The sequence below is a fragment of the Monodelphis domestica genome, chromosome 3 (assembly GCF_027887165.1).
Source record: "Monodelphis domestica isolate mMonDom1 chromosome 3, mMonDom1.pri, whole genome shotgun sequence".
NCBI classification, from domain to species: Eukaryota; Metazoa; Chordata; class Mammalia; order Didelphimorphia; family Didelphidae; genus Monodelphis; species Monodelphis domestica.
Window position 1 is genome coordinate 488185649 of NC_077229.1, and position 27978 is coordinate 488213626.

The window sequence follows — 27978 nt, forward strand, 5'->3', positions numbered from 1 at the left end:
GTCTACGTGTAGTAGAGGTGGGATTTGAAGTCAGATTTTTCTAATATTGAGGCCAATTTTACCACAAATGGACATATATGGACATATATCTGGACTAATATGAAAAAACCAAGCTGGGGGAAAGTACACATACTAGTCATGATTCTAGAGGAGAGGCACCAGTTACAAATTTGTGAGGACAAAGTTTCTTGGCAGATCAGTTCCTGAGGGAGATGAAATGCATGCAGTTAAATCTTTCAGAGCTATTATTCTAAAAAAAAAAATAGTTCAGTATTCTGACCGGGAAATTAGTGTCAAAATATTCAACAAGGGATGATAAACCTTTTCCAGGTTTCATAGATGAAGCTGATCTATGTTTCTTTCAGAAGAGGAAGAGCTGTTGTCATTCTGAGGGAACAAAATCTGTACTATAAGTAGAGCAGTATATGCTAGAAGAGGAGGCACCATTTATATCTGGTGAATGTCAAAGTCCCTGATGCTTCAGTACCATAGAACAGCAGTCTAACAGCAGCTGCTGATAGTATTTCCTTGGGACTGAGAGTAACCATGGAGAATAACTAAAATGTACTGAAATAACAGGGATAATCTTAAACTGAGGATTGAAGATTTAGAGCTGAAAGAGATCTCCAAGGTCATGTAGTCCAATTCTTTCAGTTTTATAGATAAGGAAACCAGGAGTAGAACTGAGATAACTTGCTCAAGGTCAAAGATAGAAGGGGAGAAGAGAAAAGAGGAGGAATTGGGTTTAGCCTTAGATCCTCTAAGTCCAGCACTACTTCTACTGTACCATGGCCTCCTTGTGTATATGAATAATTTAGAATGGTGTATGGGAAACGCTTTCCAAAATCTTAGAGGACTGTATAAATTTTGGTTATTACTTCTATTAGAAATTTCCAGTAAAGATCAATACAAGTTATCACAAGGATTGCGTTGGGGGAAGTTGATACTTCAACCTTCAAGTCAGTGTGCTCAACTATCATTCCTGGTAAAAATATTAGCATACATTATTAGATTGTTTTTAAAAAGTTTTTATTTTGCACAGTTTAAAAGGAAAGCAATTATCACTATGAACCAGCATGGGTTCAAAAACAGTAATGCCAGACTAACATCATTTCCTTTTTTGGCAGAGCTGTTAAATGAAGAGTATTAAAGGTATTATATATTTGGACTTCAGTAAAGCACATAATGAGATCACTATCCAAAATATATACATAAACATAGATGTATGTATATCTAGATACATACATAGATAAGCCTATATATATACATATACATATGCATGTTTATTTATATTATTCTGCAGTAATAAAAATGAGTTGATAATACTGTTGTACTACTCTCTATGAAAAAGAAATTTTATCAGGAGTATTGCACTTATCCCTTCAATGGTTATTGTGAGGATTAAATGAGATAGTTGTAAAGTACTTAGCACAGTGTCTGGCCCATAGTATGCAGCTACTACTATTACTATTATTCTTATTCAGGTACAAGTTTCACATTTCAGGAAGAATACTGTCAAGCTGCAGTTTATCTCCAGGAGAGGGATCAGGATGATAAAGGAATTTTAAGTCATAGCACAGGAGTATCATTTAAGGAATTTAGAGCTGGTGAACATAGCTGTCTTCAAATATTTTAAAGATTACTACAGTCCTGTCAAATTAACTAATATGACAGCCATTAGAAATATTTACAATATGGAAACATTCTAAATGATTCCCCTGTGAAGTAGGTAATTCTTGCCTTAACTAAGAAGGCAAGACCCAGTCATGAGAAAAAGATAAAATTTAAAAAACAGGCCAAGTCTGATCAAAATTCCTGCAGATTCAAGGGCTAATCCAAGGAAACAGCTGTTTGCTGAGCAGAGAACTGAGAGTCAAGGGAATCTATATAGGTTTTGCATTTACAATGCAGACAGTGACAAGGGATCAACTTTTTACCTGACTTTGTACAGTTTTGGTCTTTTAATTTCAAGTAACCTATGTTCTTTCTCCCTAGCCAGTATTGACCTGACCACTAGATCATGGATGACATCCACCACAGCTCATTCTAATTCAGTCTTCCCCGTTGTGTCATGGACACTCACATTACCAACTGCTTCTCAGGCATTTCAAACTAGATATTCTCAACATCTCACACTCAACATGTCCAAGAGAACTCATTATCTTTCCCCCAAGACTTATCTCTTTTCTGAACTTTTCTGTTGAAGACACCAGCATACTTTTAGGTTCACAACCTTGTTATTATCTTTGACCCTTCTCTATTTCTCACCTCATATCTATTCAATTGCCACATCTTACTGAGTCTACTTCCACAATGTCTCTTCATTCACAAGGTCACTCACTACCCCTAGACCTACTCTGTAGTACTACAATAGTCACTAAATTGGTCCTACTACCTCAAGCCTCTCCCCTCTTCAACTGACCTCCCATTTAATTGCTAAAGTGATATTCCTAAAGCACAAGTCTGAAGGTGTCACTCCTGGCTCAGTGCTACTGCTACTAGGATCAAATGCAAATTCCTCTAGTTGGCATGTAAAGCCCTTTATAAGCTTGCTCCAACCTGTCTTTCCAGCCTTAATGTATGTATTACTCCTTGTCACACCATCTGCTGTTCTTCACATGACACTATCTCTTACCAATGGTTCCTCAGACATGGAAAGCATCTCTCATCAGAATGGGGCTTTAATGAATGAAGAAAAAAGAAAAAGGAGCCTAACCCTTTTCATTAGAAATTAGGCTTTTGGCCAGGATTGAACCTACTCCAAACACATAATTGGGTTCAGAGCAGAAGAGCCCTGTGGTGGAGAAGAGAACAGCAGTATTTCAGGTCCTGCAGCCCCAGGAGTTCTTCAAGATTATATTTGTTTTATGTTCATAATGAGAAAAAAGTTGCTATACTTGATAATAGGATTTTTATACATGAAGAGCTGAAGTAGAATTCATTTCCATTTCAGAGGGAAATGGTGATACTAGGCATTTCAACAGAAGAGCCAGTATGAAGAGAGGGCTTCTGTTGTAAATATCTAGTCTTTCAGGATCTGAGGTTGTATGAGAAGCAAAATGAGATCATGGTTCAGGTAGGGGTTTAGAGAGCAGTTAGCCAAAAGAGAAAGGGGAGGGTGAAAGAAATACAAAAAGGCTGGAAATAAGGAAGAATTCTTGTAATTACTCAACCAGCCTTCTGGGGCACCCATTCTGAAAGGCTGATTATATATATATATATATATATATATATATATATATATATATATAAAGACTAGCTTAAATAAATCTCTGCTATAGGAATCCTTAAAAACTTGCAAGTCGTGTAGTTAACAAATAAAATGGCTTCTATAATAAACTTACTCTTCAAAACATCTGTGAAATTTCATAACCAAATTCAGACTTCAGTAGCATAACTTGTTGGGAACAGGAAATAAGATGATAAACTGTTGTTTAATGCCAAAATATTGTGTTTGTTGATCTTCATTAAAGTCCTCCTTCAATGGTGATATAGAACATTTTCAAGCTTTTTAGTCTTAAGATCTCTTTATGCTCTTAAAAATTAATGAAGACCCCCAACAAAGAGATTATTTATATGGGTTGTATCTATTGTTATTTTATTTTTTAAGCAAACAGGTGAAGTAACATGCCCAGGGTTACACAGCTAGTCAGTATCTAAGGCCAGATTTGACCTCCGGAAGAGGAATCTCCCTCACTCCAGGCTCAGCACTCTAGCCACTGTACCACCTAGCTGTCCCTATCTGTTGTTGCCATATTAGAAACTGAGATGTCATAGTTCTGAAAACTGAAAACTATTTTGAACTTGTGAACCCTGTGAAAGGTTTAGGGATCCTCAGAGGTAACCTGAACCACATTATTACAACTACTGGTATAGAGATAACCACTGAGCTCTTGAAGACTTTGGCAGCAAAGTAAAATTTCTAGCAGTTTTCAATGACTAATGCTAGTATCTTCTTTCTATTGATTATCTCTAATTTATCCTTCATATATCTTGTTTATACACAGTGCTTTCATGCTGTCTCTCCCATTAGTGAACTCCTTTAAAGATTAGCTTTCTTTTTATTCCCAGTGCTTAACATAGAGCCTGGCACATGGTAAGTGATTAATAAATGTTTACTGATTTACTACAAAGCTTAAAAAAGGAAAATAAACTTCTGTCTTCTGAAGAACAACTTAACTTAGTATCACCATCATCAGATTTAATCACTTGGTCAGTTTTTTTTTTTTTTAGCACTATAGCTCATTAAAATTTATTATCAAGGCATGGAGGATTTGTGACCTTTATCAGTGGAATGAGCTCCCATACCAATGAAATCTTGGTTCCTTGAAGTACTGAAGAAATAATATGATATGGTAGCAAGAACTCTGGCTTTAGAGACAGAGGGTTGAAATTCTGACCTTGGTCAAGTCACTTTACTTCTTTAGATCTCAAGTATCTCCTCTGCGAAATAGGAAGTCTGGATCATGGCTTCCAAGTTTTATCAATTCTAAGTATTTAAGTATGCTTATTGATAATGAAATGACACAAAAAAACCCATCTTTTATAGACTGGTCATTTTGATTTGAAAAGTCTATTAATTGTAGTATTTATCCCTAAGTGGGAAACATTTTCAGTACCTTATAATGCCCATTTAACACAGCATCATATATTGGGGTGACTTTTTTCATCCCTTTGCAATTTACATCAGCTCCGCCTTTTAACAGCTCAAGGACTGTTTTATAAAATCCATCCACACTTGCCTCATGAAGCGCAGTCCAGCCTATTACACCAAAGGAAAATTATATGTTTATACCTGACACCTTAATAAGCTTTGAGCTCATGTTTATTCTTTTAAAAAATAATTTGTTTTGAAGTGGAAAGTAAATCTTATAAAGGCACCTTGATATTGGGTCCATTCAATTTTTTTTTTTAAACCCTTACCTTCCATCTTGGAGTCAATTGACTCCAAGGCAGAAGACTGGTAAGGGCTAGGCAATGGGGGTCAAGTGACTTGCCCAGGGTCACACAGCTGGGAAGTGTCTGAGGCCAGATTTGAACTTAGGACCTCCCATCTCTAGGCCTGGCTCTCAATCCACTGAGCTACCCAGCTGCCCCCTCCATTCAATCTTATTAAAGGTCAAATCCTATCTTTTAGGTATACTGTGATAGTTTCTTTGACTTTAACAGGAAAAAAGTGAATCAATTATCTTTAAGTATCCAATCAACAGAACAACAAAATTTCCTAGATTTTAAATACAAAAAAATCTACCAAATGGATTTCTAAATGGGAAAAAACACAGACAACTTCATAATGCATGCAAAATTAATGTCTGGAATTTCTGCTAAATAACAGTTAATTATATTGTTTCTTAAACTAATTTTTTTATCTTTAGGAAAAAAAAACAGAAACTAAACAGGATGTAGAGGAATGAAAAGTAGACAGAGTCAGGAAATTTGGGTTCTAGTCCCAGTTCTGTAATTAACAAGCCATGTGACCTTAACAAATGCCTTCATCTCCTTGGATTGCCAGAACTTCAGTGACTGAATGAAGGTACAGAACTAAATTATCTCTAAAGGTTCCTTTTCCAGCTCTAGCACTTCCTAATTCTATGATCTTAGGAATGATTTCTATGTGTTCTGTGCAGTGAAAAATATGAAGAGGAGTCAACAATTAAAGTAAGTTTAAGAAGTTTTTCATAATGCTTTATTTCAGAATAATGAACATTTTATCTTAGTTCCTAGCAAACAGCTGGGCTCCTGCTGCTTCTCTGGGCTTCCTTTTGTTCAGCACCTAGAACTAAACACAATATTCCATATTTGGTCTGATTAGGGCAAAGTAGAAAATGGCTCTCTTAATTAAACCCAATATCACATTAGCTTTTTTTGGATGCCATCTCACCTGTTCCTCTATAATAGCAATTCCTTTCTCAAGGATTTCATCATCTGGCTCACACTCTTTTTATTCACCCCAATCCCTTGCCCTCGTATTATGGGGACCTCAATATACATGTTGGTGTCTTTTTGAATACCCTGACCTTCCAGTTGGTCATTTCCAATTCTCATGATCTACACCTTCATTCCACTTTAGAGATAGCCTGGTGTAATGGATAAAACACGACTCAATCCTTCCTCATATGTTTACTATGCATGTGACCCTAAACAAGTCACTTAACCTCTCAGTGCCTTGGTTTTCTCATCTGTAAAAAAATAAAGGTCTCAGATCAATGGCATACCTATAAGGTCCCCAATAGCTCTAAATATATGATTATATGCAGAAAGAGGCATTTTAGCTATCTTGGGGAAAGAAGATTAAAGAAGGGATAATATTGTGCTTAGGTGGATGGGATGATGACAACTGAACTCAGAATTATTCATTTTGATTTTGCTTCTGTTTGCTCTGGCAAAGAAAATACTCTCCAGACTGGAAAGAACAGAAGAAACATTGTGGATAGGCAGTTGAAACCCCAAGATAAGTAGGGAAAGAGTAAAAGCATCTGGATGCCTTTGAATTCAAGTCACTGAACTACACACTAGGATACAGGTGTGATTATTGGGGGTCACTCTCCGTACATGATCTCTGGAATATGATGGAAACAAAGGAGAAACCATAGACTGGAGAAGGGAAAAATCTATCCATTATGGATCCATATCAACTTCAGGGAAGGTCTCTAACAGAATGTCTTAGAGATTTGCATTTGACTCTGGCTGTTTAATATCTTTTACCCAGGACTTGAATAATGGTATAAACAACTTATTAAAGTTACAAATGACATAAAATGAATAGGGATAACCAATAAGCTAGATGACAAAGGCTGGAATCAAAAGATCTTGCAAACCTATAAAAATGAACTGAATTTAATGAGATGAAATTTAGTAGGGCCAAACTAACTTCATTTAGCCTCAAAAAAAATTAATTGTACATAGAAGACAGAGTGGGATAGCTAGATTTATGGAAGGTCTTGGTAACCTTTTCCTAAATAGCTGCTTTTAAAAGATGAAGTAATCAAAGGACTTTGACCCTGATACACATGTAAGCTTTAGAGCTAGAAAGAACCTTAGAGATTATCTAGTTCAACCTTCTCATTTTATATATGGGGAAACTGAGGCCCAAAAAGGATAGGTGATTTTCCCAAGGTGACATAGTAGTAGATTCAAGATTTGAACTTGAGAGGAACTCAATTCAAATTTAGTATTTGAAACTGGAGTCCTTTGACTCCATATCCAGCTCTCTTTCCCAACACCACGAAGTACAAAACTCACATGATGAGCCATAAGTCTTCCTGGCTTGGCTTGATGGCAAAACTTACCAGCATAATCTGGCAAATTTACATTTCCACCTAGTTTTATATATTTCTTGACAAGAGCTGAATCATCTGCCTGAGCAGCTTTATGCAAGAGTGATTCTCCATAGATATCTCTTCGATTAATACTTGAAACCTTTGATATATTTCTGTGATTTTTTCCTATGAGTCAAGAAAAGAAAAAAAAAACAAATCAAATTTCTGGCAAACAAAAATAACCACTGTTCTATTTGAATATCAGCAGGCAAAAGATGAGCTCAAGGATTATTGAGGACATTACATAGGATTATATAGGACAATTATAGAATTCAAGTGAGTAGACTGTGGAATGGAGCTGCCTTGTTCTTAAGTCAGAACCTTTAAAAAATTGGTTTATCCTATTTCAGTGAGTTTCTACTCTTTGAAAATATTCTTGCATGCACTTATCACAAATGTAAGAAAAATGATGACAAAAGAAATAATTTTAAAAGTGAACAGCATTGTGTTATTGCATATATTTACAAAAATCTGGGGACTAAAGACACTTTTATGAAATTTATATATATGAGAAAATACATAGATTTTACTTAAAAGTATAACTTTATATATTTAAATCATTTGAGTTAGTTAATAATGTCAATATAAATCAAACATGTCTTGCTTAGTTTGGAAAAATTTAAGTTCATTTGCCAAGCCCCTAGCTGAAATTAATTTCAGTGGTTGAATTATTAAAGTCTCTATAAAGTCTATGTATCCTGAAGAGGCTGAATTTCTTTTCTTAAAAATTCTGTTAAAAAAGGCTATTTAAATTATTAAGCTAAATTGAAGGGAAGGGAAGGGAAGGGAAGGGAAGGGAAGGGAAGGGAAGGGAAGGGAAGGGAAGGGAAGGGAAGGGAAGGGGAGGGGAGAGGAGGGGAGGGGAGGGGAGGGGAGGGGAGGGGAGGGGAGGAGGAATGAAGGAAAGGAAAGACGAAGTAAAAGTAACCTCTAAAAGATCAGCATAGAAAATAGGTTTCTTTTTCTTAAGTACTAAAGAAGTACTGTCAACAGCTAAATCATCATCATCATCATCATCATAGGTAGCATTCATATAGAACTTTACAAACATCTCATTTCATAGACAACGAGAGAACCTAGGAACAATTCTGATTTCCTAAACCAAATAGAAGGAACACTAAGTGTGTTCCTCCAGTTTTCCACATTAGTGTGAATGATAAAATATGGTATTCATATCTCTGAGGACATAAAGCCTTAGCTGGCTGCTTTCTTAACTAATCCTCCTAAGCAGCCCTGATTCAGTTCTCCAAGATCCTCACTTCCTAGGCCGGAACCATTGAATATGTCTTACTTCATGATGGCAACTCAACTGAACATAAGAAGCTTTTTTTTCAGTCTTTTTAGATTAATTTCCCATAGTTCACTACCAGATGTCAAATCTTCACATGGTACCTAAGCACATAAGCACATCTGCTGCTGAGTACTACCAGACTACAAATTCTTGATTTGATACTATCAATATTCTCTGTTTCTATTTCACAATTCCTGAGATTCTTTTTATGTAAACCATGACCTAATACTGTTTACTCTGTGACTTGGAAATTTTCCTTTCTTAAAGAATCAGGGGGGGAAAAAAAGTAAAAAAAGTAGAGCATGCACAGCTTGTAACACCACCTCAGAAGGGGGAAATGTAACCTGCTACCAAATTCTTTGGCTCTTAAGAGCAGATGTGTGACCATTCTGTAAGAAGGTATGTCTCTGGCAAATTGATATTCGAAATGAAACTTACTGTTTTTTGTAGTTTTTCTGCCCTTTCTTAACTGTTCATCAGAGCTATAAGGAGATAAAACCTGTTCTTTGCTCTGTTCTATGGATTTCTCATCACTGTTATTCTGAAAAGGAGGATCTTGTGTTCTAGGAAAATAAATAAGATTTTTAAAAGTTAATTTAATTCTTCTCTTCATTATAAATGGCATTGATGTTATCACACTAAATTTTTGTAGAAATTTTAAAGCTTTAATGAACTTCACTGAGATGCTTTAAGAGTAAGAGTAAGGGGGTAGTGGATTGAGAACCAGCCCTAGAGACGGGACGTCCTAGGTTCAAATCTGGCCTCAGACACTTCCCAGCTGTGTGACCCTGGGCAAGTCACTTGACCCCCATTGCCTAGCCCTTACCACTCTTCTGCCTTGGAGCCAATACACAGTATTGACTCCAAGATGGAAGATAAGGGTTTAAAAAAAAAAGAGTAAGAGTAAGGCAGGAAATATTCTCTCAGGAAACACAAGGAATCTTTCTAAGCTTTCCAGCTATCTCCTTATGCTCTCTAGTCTGTTAAAAAAAATTGTAGGTATTCTTCTCTAAGAGTGGAAGTTCACTCTTCTGTCTTACCATTATCTTCTAACACTTGTTCTGAAGCTCCATAAAAGAAGCCATCCTGTCTGTAATGTGGAATACAAAAAGTTCTCAGTGGGAATCTCAACACAAAGATAGGGGCACATCCTGTTATTGAGAATGCCTCTTAATAATGCTGCTCAGCATCTTCTCTGCAACTTTTGTCTTGGAATGTAGCCTAGAGCACTAAGAGGCTGTGAATTGCCTAGGGTCACATGGTTAGTATGTTCAGAGTTGGAAATGGAACCTAGGTCTTCCTAGCTTTGAGGTACACCTCTCTATATATACTATATCATACTAGGTTGTTTCTCTGAATCACAAGGTAAACAGAAAAAAAAAATAAATACAGCAATATGGGTTTTTTTTTTGTTTACTTTGGACCTACCAAAAAGTCCTCCTCAAGGACAGCTATCTACAAGGATGACTTAGTGCCTAAGGAAAAAAAAACAACACAATTTGACAGCATACCTGAAATACTCAACTGGAAGTCCACTATGTGTTTTCTGTAGAATCTCTTTTGGCATTTTATATACCTCATCTATATCCTTAGGGGTACCTCTTGCTCTTACTGCTTTCAATCTGGCTGATCTCCTTAACACAGATGAAGTTTCCATGGTCATGGTAGTTTCCATGGTATTTAAATCCTCCTTTTTTCTAAGCCCAATAGAGCAGACATCATTTTGATGTGCTAAGGTTTCCTGTCCAAGTGAACTTTGGCCTTCTTTACCCTGAAAAAGAAAAGAAGCAGATTATTATTATGTTAAGACAATATTATGTTAAGACATGATATATATTTGAAAATTTCTAAAAAGGATATGATAGAATAATCATAGTCACAGTCTTAAATTTCAAAGGGATTGAACAAGTGAAAGTAGAGTCCCTCTTAATTTCTTCAAAGTTATATAGATTCAAGTTATAGGTATAAAAAGGGAAAAGTAAAGATTGAGAATTCCTTCACCCAGAGACACACATGTAAATTAAACTAAATGCTGTAAGACACAAATTAACAAAGTATTGTCTGAGGATCGATGCAGGGTCCTCAAGACTTTTAAGAGGTCTTCATGGTCAAAAGTATTTTCATAAAAAGAATGCTATCTACTTTCAGAGAAAAAACTGCTGAAGTAAGAATTCAGATGGAAGCATATGACTTATAACTTATTTGGGTATATGGGTTTATATGGGCTTTATGGCTTTGGTTTCATAAGATTATTTGCTTACAAAAATGAATAATATAGAAACTAGTTTTGCAAGATAATACATGTATAACCCAGACTGAATTGCTTGTGGGGGGGGGGGGGAAGGGAGGAAAGAAGGAAAAGAAGAGACAATTTGGATTATATAACTTTGGAAAAATCATGCAGAAATTTGTTATAAAAATAAAAAAATTATTTTCATAATAATTTTAAGACATTATTTGCTTTATAAAATATTCATCCTTTTGGCAACAGACTGAGCACAAAGACAAGTATGAAAACTCAGAAGTTTTCTATTAAGCCAGACATTAAAGAGATCTGTAAAAACATGAAAAACAATGCTCCTATTTTCATTAAATGTTAATTTTAGAAAATGGGTTTTTTTGTGTTAACATAGAATGAGGTTTTATTATAATTTTAAATGAATTGATAAATATTTCTTAAATTTGTGTTAATTTCTAATATGCTAAATCTCAATAGCTAAAACGCACAAAAACAAAAGACCTTTAGAGTCATCAATAATTTTTAAGTGTAAGAGTATCATGAAACCAAAAAGATTGAAAACTGCTTCTATGTCAGTCCAAAAAAGTTCATTCAGACTTTACTTCTCATAGTGGTATCATGAGCTTCTTGACAATGACTCCAAAGAATGAATTGTGTCTCCTTAATAATAAATCATGGCATTAAAGAACTCAGAATCATAGACTTCTACCTGGAAAGGATCTTAGAGGTCATCAAGCACAACCTCCTCATTTTATAGATGAGGACAATGAGGCCTAGTGATGTTCTTGACTTGCCTGATGTAATAATACAGGTGGTAAGTGGCAGAGATGGGATTCAAACCCAGGTCTTCTGATCCTAAATCCAGTGATCCTCTTACTATACCATGCTTTGTTCCATTATCCATTATGGTTCCATCATCCATAAACTCATCTATGCCAATCTCAAATTTATTAACTCTAAAGGGAAGTGTACAAATAACTGAAATGCTGCAGGCTAGTTTATCTCAACTGCACTAGAAGACACATAGTTAATGTCTTTACAAGCTCACAAGGGAAAATTCTGGTCATAAATTCTCCTTCTATTCCTATCCAGGAAAAAGTGAGCAATGTGGACATGTTGGGGGGGGGGGACCAATCATTTATTCTATTCCTGAAAAATTTTTTTAGGTCTGGTTCATTTATGGTCACTGATGAAAAACTGAAGAAGCTTGTTCCAAAGCATCAGAGGCAGCATGACAATGGCCCTATAGAGGTGCTGATATTTAATGATGGAAAATTTCAATTTAACTTAGTTTAGAGTCAATGTTCAATGAAGGGCTTGCTATTTTAACATCTATAAAATGTAAAATACAAGGATTAAAACTTGCACTTACTTGCTGCATTAAAGGTTCAGTTAACTTGGGACCTTGTCCAAATGGCTGAACAGAATGCTGAAATTCAAAATTCATTCCTATTTGTGTACAATCATTGTCTGCCTGAGAAATGCTAGGTTCTGTTCCTAAGAACTCATTCTCAGCACAGGACCCATTGCCTCTTTCCATTCTTTGACAGATGGATTCCACCACAGATTCCGACAACGTATTCAGGGCTGTCAGCAGCTCAGCCGGTAATGCATCATTTTTCTCATTTTCTTGCATGTCTTCTGACAGACCATCTTCCTGACAAATCAACAAATGATCTAAAGATGACATTGATTTGGGACTACCCAAATCACTCAGTGGTTTTAACAACTCTTTAGTTTCAATTTCATTCATTTTAAATGGGTATTCAACTAGAATACTTTCTGATAATCCTGAAGAGTCTTCTATAATGGGCACCAACATTTCATAGGTGCTATCTTCTCTCCCGATTTCTCCTGAAGGCAATGCAACTTCCGTTAGAGACTCTGACAATACACTGTGCCCCTCCAGCTTCTCTGATGGTTTTTTCTTTACTTCTACTGTACCATAACTTGTAATAACAGCACCTGAGAGTAGACTAATTTCAGGGGAGTCATCTCCATCACTTAATTCCTATGAATTCCAAATAGAATTTCCAATATTACAGTATCTGCAAAAGATGTCTACAACAACCTTACCATAGTTCAACTCTTACAGGTAAGAACTAGAAAAATACAGCTTATCCCACATAAATAAACATACACACACATACATATACACATAACCTTACTAACTTGCTTTCCTCTTAAATTATATATCCTACACTGAATAGACAGGACAATTTAAAAAATTAACATTTTATACAGTTAACCATCTGAAATTGTCAGTGATCCAGAACATTCAGAGATGTGATTATATACTAGGCTAAGTAACTAGGCATTTAGCATAAATCCAAGGTGAAGCTGTCTGCCCCAATAAATTATCTCTTCAGACAAGTTCTGATTACCTGTGCTAATGGAGGTACAGAAGGTAGCTATGGTATAATGGAAAAAACACTTGGATCATAATTCCAGGTTTGACACTTAGATCCCTTACATCTCACTCCCATGTCCTGGTCCTCAACCATAAAATGAGAGGACTGGCACATGTTCTATAATTCTACTGTAATAGTTTCAATAACCTCTTAAAAAGAAATGTTTCTGTTGTCTCAGTAGGAGGAGCTATTGAAGCTGGTATGATTGTTGTTCAATTGTTTTTAGTCATGTCCAACTCTTTGTTACCCCATTTGGGGTTTCTTGGTCAATATATTAGAGAGATTTGTCATTTCCTTCTCTTTACAGATGGCCAACAGGGTTAAGTGACTTGTCATAGGTCATATAGCTAAGTGTCTCAGGCCAGATTTGAATTGAGATTTATCTGACTCCAGCCCAAGTGCTCTATCCACTCACTGAGCCTCCTAGTTGCCCTTAAACTGGTGTTACATTAATTCAAACAGTCAGATGTGCATTATCCATCAAAATTGTCACCTGGGAGGCAATATATTGATTTCAACAATACTGCTATTGTGCAAAACATTTTTGGATCTCTTTTTTTGAACTTTCTTTCAGAGACAGTTCACACTTTATTTTGACCTTATGCACAAGACTTACTTCCAAGTGACTTTGGGCTACTTCCTAAAATCAAAATTCAATCTCAAGCCACAGCTATTTGCCACCATTGAAAATATTCAAACAGGTGTGCTATAGGGTTGGAAGTCTATTCCAAAAGAAGAGATCCAAAAAGGTTTCAAACAATGAAAATGAAATAAGTATATAGATCCTCCCACAGAGACAATTATGAATAATAACCCCCATTTTTAGAAGTCTGAAAAATAATTCTAAGCTAATATGAGATGGAAAGAAGCAATTATGTTCAAAATGAATGGTAAAGAATGAGAGTATGAATACACCTTCCACGGCTCTCTCATTCATTAAAGTGGGTACCTTACACATAGTAGACACTCAATAAATATTTGCTAATTTGATGTCATAAGAAACATATAAGTCTATTGGTTCTTCATCCCTTCCTCATATCCCATCACCATGAGTGGGGAAAAGTAAATAAGCCCCAGCCAGTAATGAGAAACCTACATATATTCCCATATGTATTCATAGAACTGAAGTAAAAATGAGAATAAAGTCAGAAAGATATAGAAAACCTGTAGAGAATTCAAGACTTATATCTTGCACATTCTTTAAAGTCCAGCTCAAGACTTATCTTCTTTATAAAGCCTTCTTTTGGAGGGTTCTCGCTGAGTGTGACTATTCTAGTCCACATAGATCTCTTCCTTCTCTCAAGTCCCATTTTACTTAGAGTCTGTTCCACACAAGTTAATAGTTTTCTCCACTTATTTTGTGGTCATGGATGATTTCAGACTAAAAATTATAATGAACATTTTGACTTTCCAAGACTTGATTCTAAATGACTTTGCACTACTTCCTAAAACTAAAACTCAGACTCAAACCATGAAGATTTGCCACCAATGAAAATATTCAAGAGCACTATACATTTTAAGGCTATTTTAAAAGTGAAGTTATAATTATGTTTTATTGAAGGTCTTTCTCTATGCAAAGCACTATGTGAGGCACTCTGGAAGATACAAAGAACATAGGGAACTTACAATCTAGTTGAGAGATAGGATATGAAACACATGAATAGGTTCATAGCAACACAAGATTTAAATAATTATGAACATAAAAAACATAAAGGAAGTAAAAAAAGTATATGATTTACTGCCAAATAAATGGCAAAGACAATGAACTCCACAATTATGGAGAGCTGAAAGACACATTAGATACCATCTAGGAGCATGTGAGCCCTAAAAGATGCATAGGATTTGAGTTAGCAGAGAAGAGGGAGGCAATATCCTATAGAGGGAAAATGGCATGAGATAAAATAAAAATGTTTTTATGAGAGGGCAAATAGTGTAGTTTGACTGAAAACAGATTTTAACCAGAAGAATATGAGAAATAAAGTAAGAAATTGTTGGTACTAGATTGTGGAGGATGTTGAATAATTTGTTTCTTTCATGAAGTTTTAAGTTCCTCTAAGCCAGGCAACACATATTATATGTTACTCAAATTGCTGAAAATTATACATGTTCAAGAAAACAGCAGATTGTGGAAAAAAGTGTGTTTTGAAGTCACAGGAGCTAAGTTCAAATATGGGCTGTTCTACATTCTATCTCTGAGACTCCAGCAAATCTCTTAACCTTCTTAGGACATATTTTCCTGATCAATAAAATGAAGGGTTCAACTAAATGACCTCTAAGGTCCTCTCTAGCTCTAAATCTATAACCTTATGATTATACAATAGATGGAAAAAATCAATGCAGATGATTAATAGGTTGAAAAACAGAAAAGTTAGGAACCAGAATCACTTAGTCAAAAGAAAGTACAGGCTCTACCAGGCTGTGTATCCCAGTCTTCTGTACTGAGATAAGTATGAAGATGAAGAGCCTGAGGCTCAGAGACTTTAAGCAATTTGTCAAAGTTCCTGTGGTAAGAGCTAGGACTTAAACTCAGTGGTCTTTTAAAGATATTAAATTACATTGTGAGGAAGGCTTTTCCATTTGACATTGGGGGAGTATAACTACAAATTTAGTTACTACTAAAAGCTCTGGAAGCCAAAAAGGAACAAAACTTCTCTTTAGCATAATTTCACTATAATACTACCTAAAAACAAGGAATAGACAAGATTCTCCTTATCAAAGTCCCTTCTATTTTATTAAAATTTCTTTAAAATAACAAGTATTTGGGGGGCAGCTGGGTAGCTCAGTGGATGGGAAGTCCTAGGTTCAAATCTGGCCTGAGACACTTCCTAGCTATGTGACCCTGAGCAAGTCACTTAATCCCCATTGCCTAGTCTTTGCTGCTCTTTTACCTTGGAACCAATACATAGTATTGATTCTAAGATGGAAGGTAATGGTTTAAAAAAAATAACAAGTATTTCTTTTCTTTCTCTTTTATTCCTATACTCCTACTGAAAATTAAAAGGAAAACAAAACCCTTGCAACAAATACCCAGAGAAAGAACTGATAAACAGAAACAAAAAACACATAGTTTATATATGCATATTTTTTTTGGTCAAATAATACCTTCTCAAAGGCAGGCAGGGCAGGGCAGGGAGGGAGATATCTGGGAATTTTAACGTAACCAATAAATAAAACAAATTACTAAAACTCAAAAAATACATAGTCAAGCAAAACAAACTTCAAAAGATATAACTGGTGAAACTGGAAAGTAATGACAAGAATTAAGTTTAGAGCAACCCCTAGCACATATTCCAAAATAAGTTTCAAGTGGATACATGAAAAACACAGGTCATATGAAAAACAAATAAGGGGAGTAAGGAAGAAATTACCATTCATATTTTAGGAAAGGGGAAGGGTATGTGAACAAACTAGGAATAAAGAGGATCACAGAAGATAAACTGAATAATTTCGATTACTTAAAAATCAAGTTTTTGCACAAATAAAACTAAAACAGCTAATATTAAAAGGAAAACTTTTAACTAGGAAATTAACTATGGAAAATATTTGCTGCAATCCTCTTTGATAAAGATTTCATTTCCAAAATATATAAGGAACTTATTCATTTTGTTAAAATAGTAGCCATTCCCCAAATGATAAATGATCTTTTTTTAAATCTATAAATCTGTGCCATACATAGGTAGCCTAGGATGTACAAACAGACTGACCTTTTCTGGCCTTTGCAGAAATCCAAAATCTTCGGTATCAAATCCTAGGGTGGGAATGGGGGGGGGGAGGGGGAGAAGAAATTGAACTTTATTAAAGCATATGTAGTTTTGTCCTTATGTTAAAACTATATCCCCAGCCATTCCATTTCCATCCCCAAAGACTTGGCAGGTTGTTCTGGAATGTCTTCTTTTGAAATATTCTTGTCTACATCTAGAAGAGAGGGTAAAGGGAATAAGGGGAAGCATGAAAGAGGGGGTTAGCTAAGTCCAGATATGCACAACTATAATAATTGGGCAGTAGTAATTCAGGGAAAAAACATTAATTTTGCCTAAATTATCCTCAGGTAATTTCAGCTGTGTAGATGTGGCCTGATACCATCCTAATTTCACCAAATGAAACAAAAATAATCCATCCATACTTATTCAGTTCCATTTCTCCCTCATTATGGATATAATAAGTTCCCAGTTTAGCTTGGCAGCCAATAACAGCTTGCATGAGCAGGATCCTATAGAATGACAAAGGGAATTTGGTTGGATGTTCAGAAAAATCTGGGGGGATACATCATACTCTCTGGTTTTACTTCCACTTTGTTCTCAGACAGGTCCCCGATAGCTAAGTTAGGGAAACTCAAGGAATACATTTTCTTCTTTTCCATATCTGAATTCCCATTCCATTCACCATCAAGGCAAATATGTGATGGCCATTTTCAATTCAATTAGCATGAATTAAGGGGCTACTATGTATAAGGTTCTATGATAGATAGGTTCTAGGAATATAAAGATAGGTATGGCATCAACTCTACTCTTAGGATTTTAAAAATATAATGGAGAAAAAAGAAGTACACAATTATAATACAAGAAAGAGTGCTATCCTTGTATCACTTTCAGTTTGAAGCAGGGTACTATGGAACCAGAGAAAGCAAATGGAAGGGAAGAACCAAGATGGCAAAATAAAGGCAGAGACTTGACTGAACTCTTCCAAATTTCCCTCCAAACAACTTTAAAATATGCCTGAAAATGAATTCTGGAGTAGCAGAGTCAACAAAGGGATGGGGCAAAACAATTTTCTAGATCTAGACAACTTAGAAGGTTCACCTCATTGAGGTGACAGTGGACAGTTCCAACAGAGGCCATGCCCATCAAGTTAGCAATAGGCTTTAGGGGCAACTGAATAAGTAGCAATGTCTTCTGGAGTTCTCAGATCACAAATGGTAATGGGGGTGGACAAGAGGTCAGTAAGAGATTACAGAGAAGCCTTTGTTGCCACTAGATGTAAGACTGTTGCACTGCTCATACAAAGTTCTAGTATCAGGGTGAGGAAAAGCATACATAGGAACAGGGTGGGAAAGAATTCTTATGGGCATTCACTTACTAGAACATGGGCCAGAGGAGCAGTGACCACCTCTCCTTAGATCATACCACCTTGGAAGAACTGAAAACTTATGGATCCCCAAAATTAACTCTGAAAAAACTCTAAAAACAGCAGCATGAAAAATCTAAAGTTTGGAACAGTGTCCCCTCCACTCTAGGATCAAAGCCCAACTTTAACATAAAATAAAAAGTCAAGAAATAGCTTGACAAGAATAAGCAAACCAAAATGAATAAATAAATGACCTGATCACAAAAAGTTCCTATGGTGACAGGGAACATCAAAACAAACTCAGAAGATGACAGCAAAGTCAAAATAGCTACAACATACAAACTTTTAAAAAATGTTAATAAATGTCAGAATCAGAAAGAATACCTAGAAGAACTCAAAAAGTATTTTATAAATCAAATATGAGAGATGGAGAGGGAAAATGGGAAAAGAAATTAGATGCAAGAAAATATGAAAAAAGTTAGCAACTTGGCAAAGGAGGCACAAAAAACACTGATGAAAATAACATCTTAAAAACCAAAATAGGTCAAATGGTAAAAGAGGTATAAAAAATCCACTGAAGAAAAGAATTTCTTTGAAAGTAGAAAGGCCAAATGGAAAAAAGATAAACAAAAATTCACTAAGAAAGCAGAACTGGCTACATGGTAAAAGAGGTATAAAAATTCACTAAAAAACTCCTTAAAAATAGAACTGGTACATTGGGAAAATATTTCAGTACTACTTTTATATTCCTCAACTAGTTATATATTCCTTGATTTTTTTAGTTTGTATTGTAGCCAAAGCTACACTATATAGTATAATTTATAGAAGCAGAGTAAGACAACTCAAATTCAGAATCTATTCTTTCAACCTATAGAAGAATACCATTATCTCCCAAAATAATCTCAGTTGCTCTAAAAAGTGTTCTCCAAGTCACTGAATTATAGTAAAAACATTTCATTTTCCTTGGGTTTGAGAAGTCCAATTTCACTGTGCTGTTGCTCCTCTAAATATTCTTCTTTTTCTTTCACTACTCATCAGCTCAGAAAATTAGCTGAAAGACTAACCATGATGTTTTCAATCAGAAATGAGGGGTGACAAGCTATTGGGAGCATTTACCTATGATTTTTTCTTTGAGCATTCTATGTTTAAGCAATGAGCTATATCTAATACACAGCACTAACTGTAACTTAGTTCATTAAAAAATGCCTCTAGGCATTTAATATCCAATACTGATGTAAGAAATACTTCTCTCAAAACGAGATTGCTGTTTTGATATCTATTGTCAAAGTGTTTTATCTCACAATATTTAACTTTGAATTATATCTCTGAGTTTCTCTATCTATAAAATGAAGTTGTTTCACTAGATGCTAATAGTAGTCATTTATATAGTGCCTTAAGATTTGTAAAGCATTTTATATACATTATCTCATTTGATCCTCAAAATAATCCTGTGAAGGGGGCAGCTGGGTAGCTCAGTGGATTGAGAGCCAGGCCTAGAGATGGGAGGTCCTAGGTTCAAATCTGGCCTCAGACACTTCCCAGCAGTGTGACCCTGGGCAAGTCACTTGACCCCCATTGCCTAGCCCTTACCACTCTTCTGCCTTGGAGCCAGTTCATAGTATTGACTCCAAGATGGAAGGTAAGGGTTTAAAAAAATAATCCTGTGACATAATAATACTAAACACATTATCCTCATTTTACAAGCAAAGAAATGGCCTTAAAGAAGTAACTTGACTTGCCAGAGGACATAGAGCTATAAGGTAGGATTCAAGCGCAAGGCTTCCTAAATTTCTAAAAAATTTCAGTGCTTTTCCCTCTATATCGTGATGCCAAACTTCCCTCCCAGCTGTGATATTCTGAGTTTGAATGGTTTTAAATACTGACTTTGCATTAGTTTTGTTCTTGCTCTCCTCATCTTCTCTAAAAAGTTAAAAAGAAAAAGCCCTTTAAAAAAAAGCATGTAACTTCTCACCCGGATTCTGTTAACTACTACCACCAAAATAATTACATTAATAATTTATTTTAGCCATAAGTATCTTATATGGCACATATAAAATCCTTTGTAGTAATTTAATATTATTAATTTTTTAAAAATTATATTGGCAGGAAATTCTAATTTCCAAGCTAGAAAAGTTCATTAATGTACCATGTCAAAAAATGAAGAAAACTATTTTGAACATTGCTTATATATATGTCCTCATGTACTTTGATGTTCTCAGGTACTTTCAGGGCTCAGAAGGTACCCCCTCCACTAACTAACCCTACTCTATGCCTTCATTAATGGTCTTCCTGAAATTCTGTGGATGATAGCATTCATTACCTAGTGACTCAGTCTCTCTGACTGTAGCTGGAGCAGACACACAAGCTGTCACTAGGCCCATATTTGAAGCTTTTCTAGTTTGGTAAGAAAACTTTCCAGAGCTTGTATCCTGTGAATTGCCTTTGAAACTCTAGGGTCACCTTCAATCATAAGACCTTATTGTAAGGAGGGTTGTTCCTTGCTAAGTTTCTCATAAAAAAAGACATGGACGTTTTCCATCATTTAAGATATGTGTAATATCCTTATATACATATAAGGATATTACACATATGACAACATATAAGGATATTACACATATGACATAATTCAAAAGTGCCAAATGTGTCCATTTAAAATAAATTATCAATCTTAATTTTAATTAAAAAAATGTAAACCCACTGTTTTAAAGGTAGTCAATTTAACTATTTTATTAAAAATATATGACAAAATCAATCACTAAATTTAAGAGAATATGGAATTCATGGTTTAATCTGGCAGCATAGAATCATGGATAGAGAACCAACTTATAATTAGGAAAACCAGGTTCAAGTCTCACCTCTGACAGAGAGTGATTAGGTAACCTGAGAATCAGGGCAAGCCATTTATACTCTCAGTGCTTTAGAAAAACCTCTCAGACTGTATATTGCAGAGCAAGTGCTGATCAGATTGGTCCAGGGAGTCTTCTCTTCAGAAGTTCCCTACATCAATGAAGTCATTTATCTGCATCCCAAAACAGGAATGATCTTGGACTTTTGAGTGTGTAGTGAGATGCAGATCTAAAGAAGAACCAGCTTTAGAAACCAACAATATAAAAATACATGTGGTTTGACCCATAGTTTTGGGAGGAGATGCATAATAAGTTGTTCAACCTGCCTAGCTGAAAGAAACAGAAGAGATGCCCTGCATCAGGAGCTCTAGTCTAGATTGGTTTTCCTGTTCCTCACCTTTGTTTTTTCATCTCTCATCTCCATATCTTTGCAAAGGTTGTCCTCTATGCCCAGCATGCCCTCTATTCTTACTCCCACACCCCTCAGAAGCCCCAGTTTTCATCAAAGCTCAAATCAAATATTACTACCTACCTGAGGCTTTTTTTATTGTCCCCAAATCACTAGAGCTTCCCCTCTGAAATTACCTCTTATTTACTTTGTGTGAGCTCATATGTGTGCATGTTCTTTCTCCTAAGAAAATATAAGCTCCTTAAGGGAAGACACTATTTCATTTCTTTCTTCATATCCCCAGCCCTAACACAATGTTTGGCACAGAGTAGGATCTTAACAAATGCTTGTTGATTGCTAGCCCTAGGGCAACTACAAAATGTGATTCTCTCTAGCCATATAAGCTTAGGGTAGCAGAGCATCACAAAGTGACAGCTCCTACATCCACAACTTATTTACAGATCTAGAACACAATATGCTTTCAGCCTTAAGTGCAGTGAAGCCAATACGTGACCCATAGCAACATACATTAACAGGTCAGCTGGAGAGGACCACTGGATCTGTGAAAGATTCAGGGCTTGTAGGAGAGAACTCTGTTCCTCTTCTGGCAATGAGGGGTAGGATCAAGAGTTAGGTAGAGAAATAGGTGTATTAAATTACCTTCTTGAGAACAGAATCATGGCTTATTCTTTTTTATTGTTATTTGGGGGGATTCTTCCCCCGCCACTTCCACTCCCATAATGCCTTAGATATTGTGACTGAGTATGCAATAAACATTTTTGCCTGAATACATGAAGAAATATTTTGGCTAAAGCTTACTTGCTGCCTCAAAAATATTCTGATGTGACTGTCAGGGACAGCAGCTGAGGGTGGAAAGCAGAAGCAGTTCAAGTTTTACATAATATATACACTATACATTCTTCTATATCCCACACCACTTACTACATTGTATAGATTACAAACTCCTTGAAAATCAGGCACTGGGTTTTTGCAGGGAGAGGAGGGAGGGAACTGTTTGTATCCTCTAGACTTAGTTCAGTGCCTGGCACATAGTATTCATGTATAAATGTTTGTTGGTTGATTCTTCAAGACATCTTTCCATGCAGGATGGTAACAAAAGAAATATTCTAAAGAAATACACCCAATCTTTCTATTTTTAGACAAACAAAACCAATTTTAGACAAACTTCCAGTTCCCATGAATAACATACCTGCAGAATAATTGTGCTCATTCTGCCATTCAGAGTCCAGCACTAGATCATCTTGGGGAATTTCTTCAGAGAACAGTGGATTATCTATTTCATCCCTGAAAGAGAAGAGACAGTAACAATGGTCATTCCAATACAATTTCAAGTGGATTTTCAATTTGAAAAATTATTGAGCCCTACTATTTACTCTATTTACTTCATCAATTTATTTCCATTTCCATTTTAAGTCATTGTCAAAGTGGAGGAAGTTATAAAAATTTTAAGGATATTGTATTTAAGGATAGTGTAAACAAAGTCAAATCATCTAGCACCCAAGGTTTTTGGTTCTTTTTTTTCTTTCTTTTTTCTTAAAGGGATCTTCTCCAATTGCCCATCTACCCCTCCATTCTTAATTACCCCGTTTGGCTATCTATCTCTCCATGGTCAAGATCTACAGGCCTACCAAAATCTGGATGTATAGAAAAGTCCCTGATGTTAAAGTTCACTTTAACAACAGGGAATAATAGGATACAAAATAGAAACTAGAGACAACAGGATCAAAAAAAAGTAATAAAGTTAATCTACAATTTGTATCATCTGACCCTGGAAAACTGACAGTTAAAAAGCATCCAGCTCTTGTTGTCAACTTAATTGATAATGTAAAGGTAAGTGAGTAGTTCTTACTATTTAAATAAATAGCTAGCACTTTCATAATGTTCTATGGGTTGCAAGTTAACTTTCCTTTGTTATCTCATTTGATCTTTACAAGAACACTGTGATGTAGCTGCTCTTATTATCCTCATTTTACAGATGAGGAAACTGAGATTAAGAGTTCAAGTGGCTTATCCACAGTCACACTGCTAGTAAGTATCTGAGAAAAATTTTGAACTCAGTTCTTCATGACTCTAAGTGTAGCATTCACTCTCCTGTGTCACTAGATACCCTGGAATTATGCACCAGGCATCATTCAAATCTGATGCATTTGGAGTCCTGAGGAATGGATTCTAAATCCAATCTCTGCTACTTACAATGTGACCTTGGACTAATCATTACAAATCTCTGGTCTTCAATTTTCTCGTCTACAAAATGAATTAGTCAACCTAAATGATGGTTAAGATTCCCTCCAGCTCTCTATATATTAAACTATGATTCTAATAGTATTTCTAAGAAAGTATAACAAAATGTATATTCTTTTCTATGTATAGAAATGATGCTTCAAAGTAGCCCTGATTCAGATTTATTTACTCACTAACAATAATAATAGTAAGTAGTAGTAAAAAGTTGTGATGGATAAACAGGAAAGAATGTTGATTTGATGTATCCATACTAATATGGCTTCATAAGGAAAGGTAGATTGGCAGAAAAAGTATATTGTAATGGCTTTTTTTGACAAGTCTGAATATAATATATAGGTTTTAAATCACCACAAAAAATTGTAACAAAATTTCAGTTTAAAGGAAATCATTATAGCCTTTCACCTTGCTTTCCTTATCTCCAATGATAGTGTGAAATTGAAATTCACTAAATTCAATCAATTCCTTCTTCATTCTATGCTCTAACCTCTATTGGTTTTTATAATACAAAGGGTAGTGACACCCATTTGGCTGGTAGGATGGCAAATTTGTGGAATATTGGGGGAAAGGGTAGAAACCTGGTTGTACATTAAAAGAATTACAAAACTAATCATGTCCCTTAACCCAATTATTCCATTAATAATATATTCTAAAAGCATTTTCAAAAAAATTTAAGTATTTCCATAGAGATATTTATTAGATTGTTATTTATCATTATGGAAAAATAGAAACAATTTAAATGTCCAACATTAGAGCATGGCCAAATGAACTTATGACAAATGAACATAATGAAATACTATAATGAATATATGGATTATAAAGAAGAAACCTCAGAGGCCATCTAATTCATCTCTCGCCCTGCCCCTGGCTCCATTTTACAGATGAGAAAACTGAGATCCAGGGATATTGTGACTTAAACAAGATCACACATGTAGTAAAAGGCAGAGGCAGAACCTGAAACGAGATGTTCTGACTCCAGAATTCACTGTCTTCTTTTTTCTATCTGTCTCCTCAGTGCTTAGTATGTAGTAAGCACATAAAAAATGCTTTTCATTCATTCATTCATTCATTCATTCATTCTTGGCAGTATCCAACATAAATGAGACCACAAATTGACTGAAATACCATAGTAGATTTTTGTACTCAAATGTATGGTATCATTCAGAGCATAACTGGACAAGCACTTTTCCTACTCACTGTGTTAAAGCTTGAGACAATTGAGTTTCATTTTCTCCTTCAGAGAGCTGAAAGAAATCATAGTTTTATCTGCTTAATGAATATACATCAAAAAAACCTTAAGATTTTATTTTTAAACTTTTGTTTTACGCTTAGCTCCTCTGTAGTGAGAGGTTCTTGCGGGTTAAGAAGGAAAGGGATAAGCAATTAAAGGATATCAGTTCATTTTAAATCAACCATGAGTATCCATGCTACTCATGGGTTTGTCTTCAAATTCCAAGCTCTCACAGTTATCTACTCTTGTGACTAGAAGATTTAGACAAATGAATTATATTAAGCTAAAACTTCATGTTATTATAAATATGGCAATTCAATCACATAACCTTTATATAGCATTTGTTGAGGTTCTAAGTGTTGAGTTAAATGTGTCTAGTTTTCAGGAGCATACTATGAAATATTCTATCCATTTCTAAAGAAAAGAGATGCATTGTAAAATGCTTTCATTTTAAGTTACTGCCTCTTCAACAACCTCTCTCAGCAATATTACATTGCTCCTCCATTCCTAAGAAAAGTCATTGTTCTAAACACCAAATAAGGAAAGACAGAAAGACTTTTGTTTGAAGATCTTCAAGTTATTTGGATGAGACCAGGCCATCACAAAAATGAGCCACTAAGACTATGAACTTAAAAGTAGCTCCTGAGCAATATTAAGTAGAACCATAATAAATAAAACCACATCAGCTCAATATCTATGCAAGCTTCTCTCTGTTACATATATGGGGATGATACTCCTTTCCAGGCCTTTAAGTCCATATCATCATTCAAAAGGCTTGTAGCTTGAATTTTCCTGAGTGACCATAAAGACCAAACTAGATATCTGCCACTTGTCTGAAGATTCTTCTCTCATTTTGTTATTGCTTCTTTCAGTGATACTGCATTGCTCCTCAGCTCTGGAGAAGTCATTACTCTTTGCTTTTACAGCCAAAAAGGATTGTCAGGCAAAGACTTCTCATGAAGTATATTTTAAACATAACCAGAAATTTCAAAGGTCATATAAGACAATGCACTTACAATCCTATAATATCCCATTTCAGCCATCTTGCAGGAGTTGCCAACTTGCTAGAAATCAGTTACTTACCTTATTGAGTTGTAACTATCACATGACCCTTATCTGCATAGAGAAAATTCAGTGATAACATAGATAGCAAGCTAGCCTCAAAAGAGACAACTCCTGACAATTGTCTCTTTTTTCTCTTTCTCCATAGGCACAGATATTCTCCTTCATGGTTGAAATATCAATATTTGTTCTTAACATTATGGAAGAATTTACTTAAAATAGAGTTATTAATTTCTGGATAGTTGGAATAAATATGATTTTAGATTTTTAACAATAAAAGCCCTTTTAGTTAGCCCACCTTTTTAAGAATTTCAAGTCAATTTCTAAATATTTCAAATCAATGTCTAAAATTCCATTTCCCCATGGTAAATGTTTTTAAACAATGATATTCATTGCACAGTATAGTGTATAATATTCACATGGGATTTTTCACTGTATATATGATCAAATGTAAAAGAACTCTAGTAAGCAAACAAATTAAACAAATTAAAAAAACACATACTTTCCTTCTCCCTGGACTAGAGAACTATTTTATGTCCCCCCCAAAAAACTCACCTGCCCAGAGATCCACCTCTCAGGAAGATGACTGGTCTGCTTATTCTTTGGACAAAATCATGCTTAGGTGTTACTGATTTAAAATCTTAGTTAAAGACTGCAGATATATTTTCAGAGATCATGCAGGCAACACAATGTCTGACACATAGTAGACATTTAATAAATGCTTATTTCTTTCCTTCCTCTCTACTCACCTCCCTCAAAACATATTTAGCATATGATTCACATTTAGATTAGGACACCTTGGGGGAGGGGGCATAAGTATAAAAATCACGATAACATTATTTCCATCACTTCTATTCCTCTTCTCCCAATAGAGACTGAAGAGAAAAATTAAAAAACTTCATAATCTTATTCTACAAGTTTTCTCAAAGTAATAGCAGAGAACAATGAGTTTTTACAAAATAACCATAGAGTATAGAATGAAAATGAATAGAGGAGCAAGAAGAACTATTACTAGAGCAGGATAACCAAGGCTTGGCCCCACTTTTAAATGTAATAGGCAATGATAGTGTTATCAGCGTAGCTTTCAAAAAAGTGAGCATAATTCTCAGTTAACAAAAATAAGTTGTTAAAATGAGGAGCTTTAGGAGTTTCCTCTGCCAAGCAATCATACCATAGATGGACTTTTCCTCAACTTGACCTCATTCCCAAGTGGTGGCTTTCCCAAAAGTATCTGCCAGTGTTTGGAAGCACCCTTTCTCCCATTAAGGGTTACATCTCAGATGATCTCCTCTCAATCTCTTTCACACCCCTAGCAAAAGTTTTTTGTCCTGGGTGCAAAGATTAATAGTTATGGCTCTGACAGCAAGAAAACTGAATAAGAGGGTGAAAAAGAGGGATAGGAATAGATAAGAAGGAAGGCAATTTCACTCTCTAGCTTCTATCATAAATGAGAATACCAATTAGTGCTTTAAAACATTAATCAGTGACGTTTCAGCAATAGTCTTCCATATTGATAGTAATAAAATCTCTACATACTGGTTTTATCATGTGCTTATTCATCTGCTCTTGTAGATACTCTTTGAGTTTATATACAAGATGAATCTCCGGAGAGGCTGCTTCTAGAATGATACAAACACAAAAATCATTTATAGCAGGGTGACTGCTTCTTTCCTACAATGATCCAAGTTGTTCATCACAGCTCCCAAATACTTAAAAAACTCATTTTTGTAATCCATGATTTTTTATCTTGTCACCTTCATATGAACAAATTTTATTCACTGACTAGGAAAACATGTATAAATGAAAGTGAAATTTTAGCACTTTGTCCTTCTGATGTAGTTAAGGTATACGAGCTGTCTTTTTCAATA

General features: G+C 35.2%; 1 protein-coding gene across 1 annotated transcript in view; it reads right to left on the reverse strand.

Annotated features, from left to right (window-relative positions):
- The window catches only part of ANKRD31 (ankyrin repeat domain 31), a 186213-nt gene that overhangs the window by 146595 nt on the left and 11640 nt on the right, over positions 1-27978 (reverse strand). Inside the window, exons 3-11 of the mRNA XM_056821110.1 lie at positions 27647-27729; positions 25015-25061; positions 22769-22863; positions 16965-17008; positions 12222-12860; positions 10122-10381; positions 9049-9173; positions 7290-7445; positions 4620-4762 (exon numbers count right to left, since the gene is read on the reverse strand). Coding sequence (XP_056677088.1) covers positions 4620-4762; positions 7290-7445; positions 9049-9173; positions 10122-10381; positions 12222-12860; positions 16965-17008; positions 22769-22863; positions 25015-25061; positions 27647-27729 — 1592 coding nt within the window. The remainder of the gene's footprint in view (positions 1-4619; positions 4763-7289; positions 7446-9048; positions 9174-10121; positions 10382-12221; positions 12861-16964; positions 17009-22768; positions 22864-25014; positions 25062-27646; positions 27730-27978) is intronic.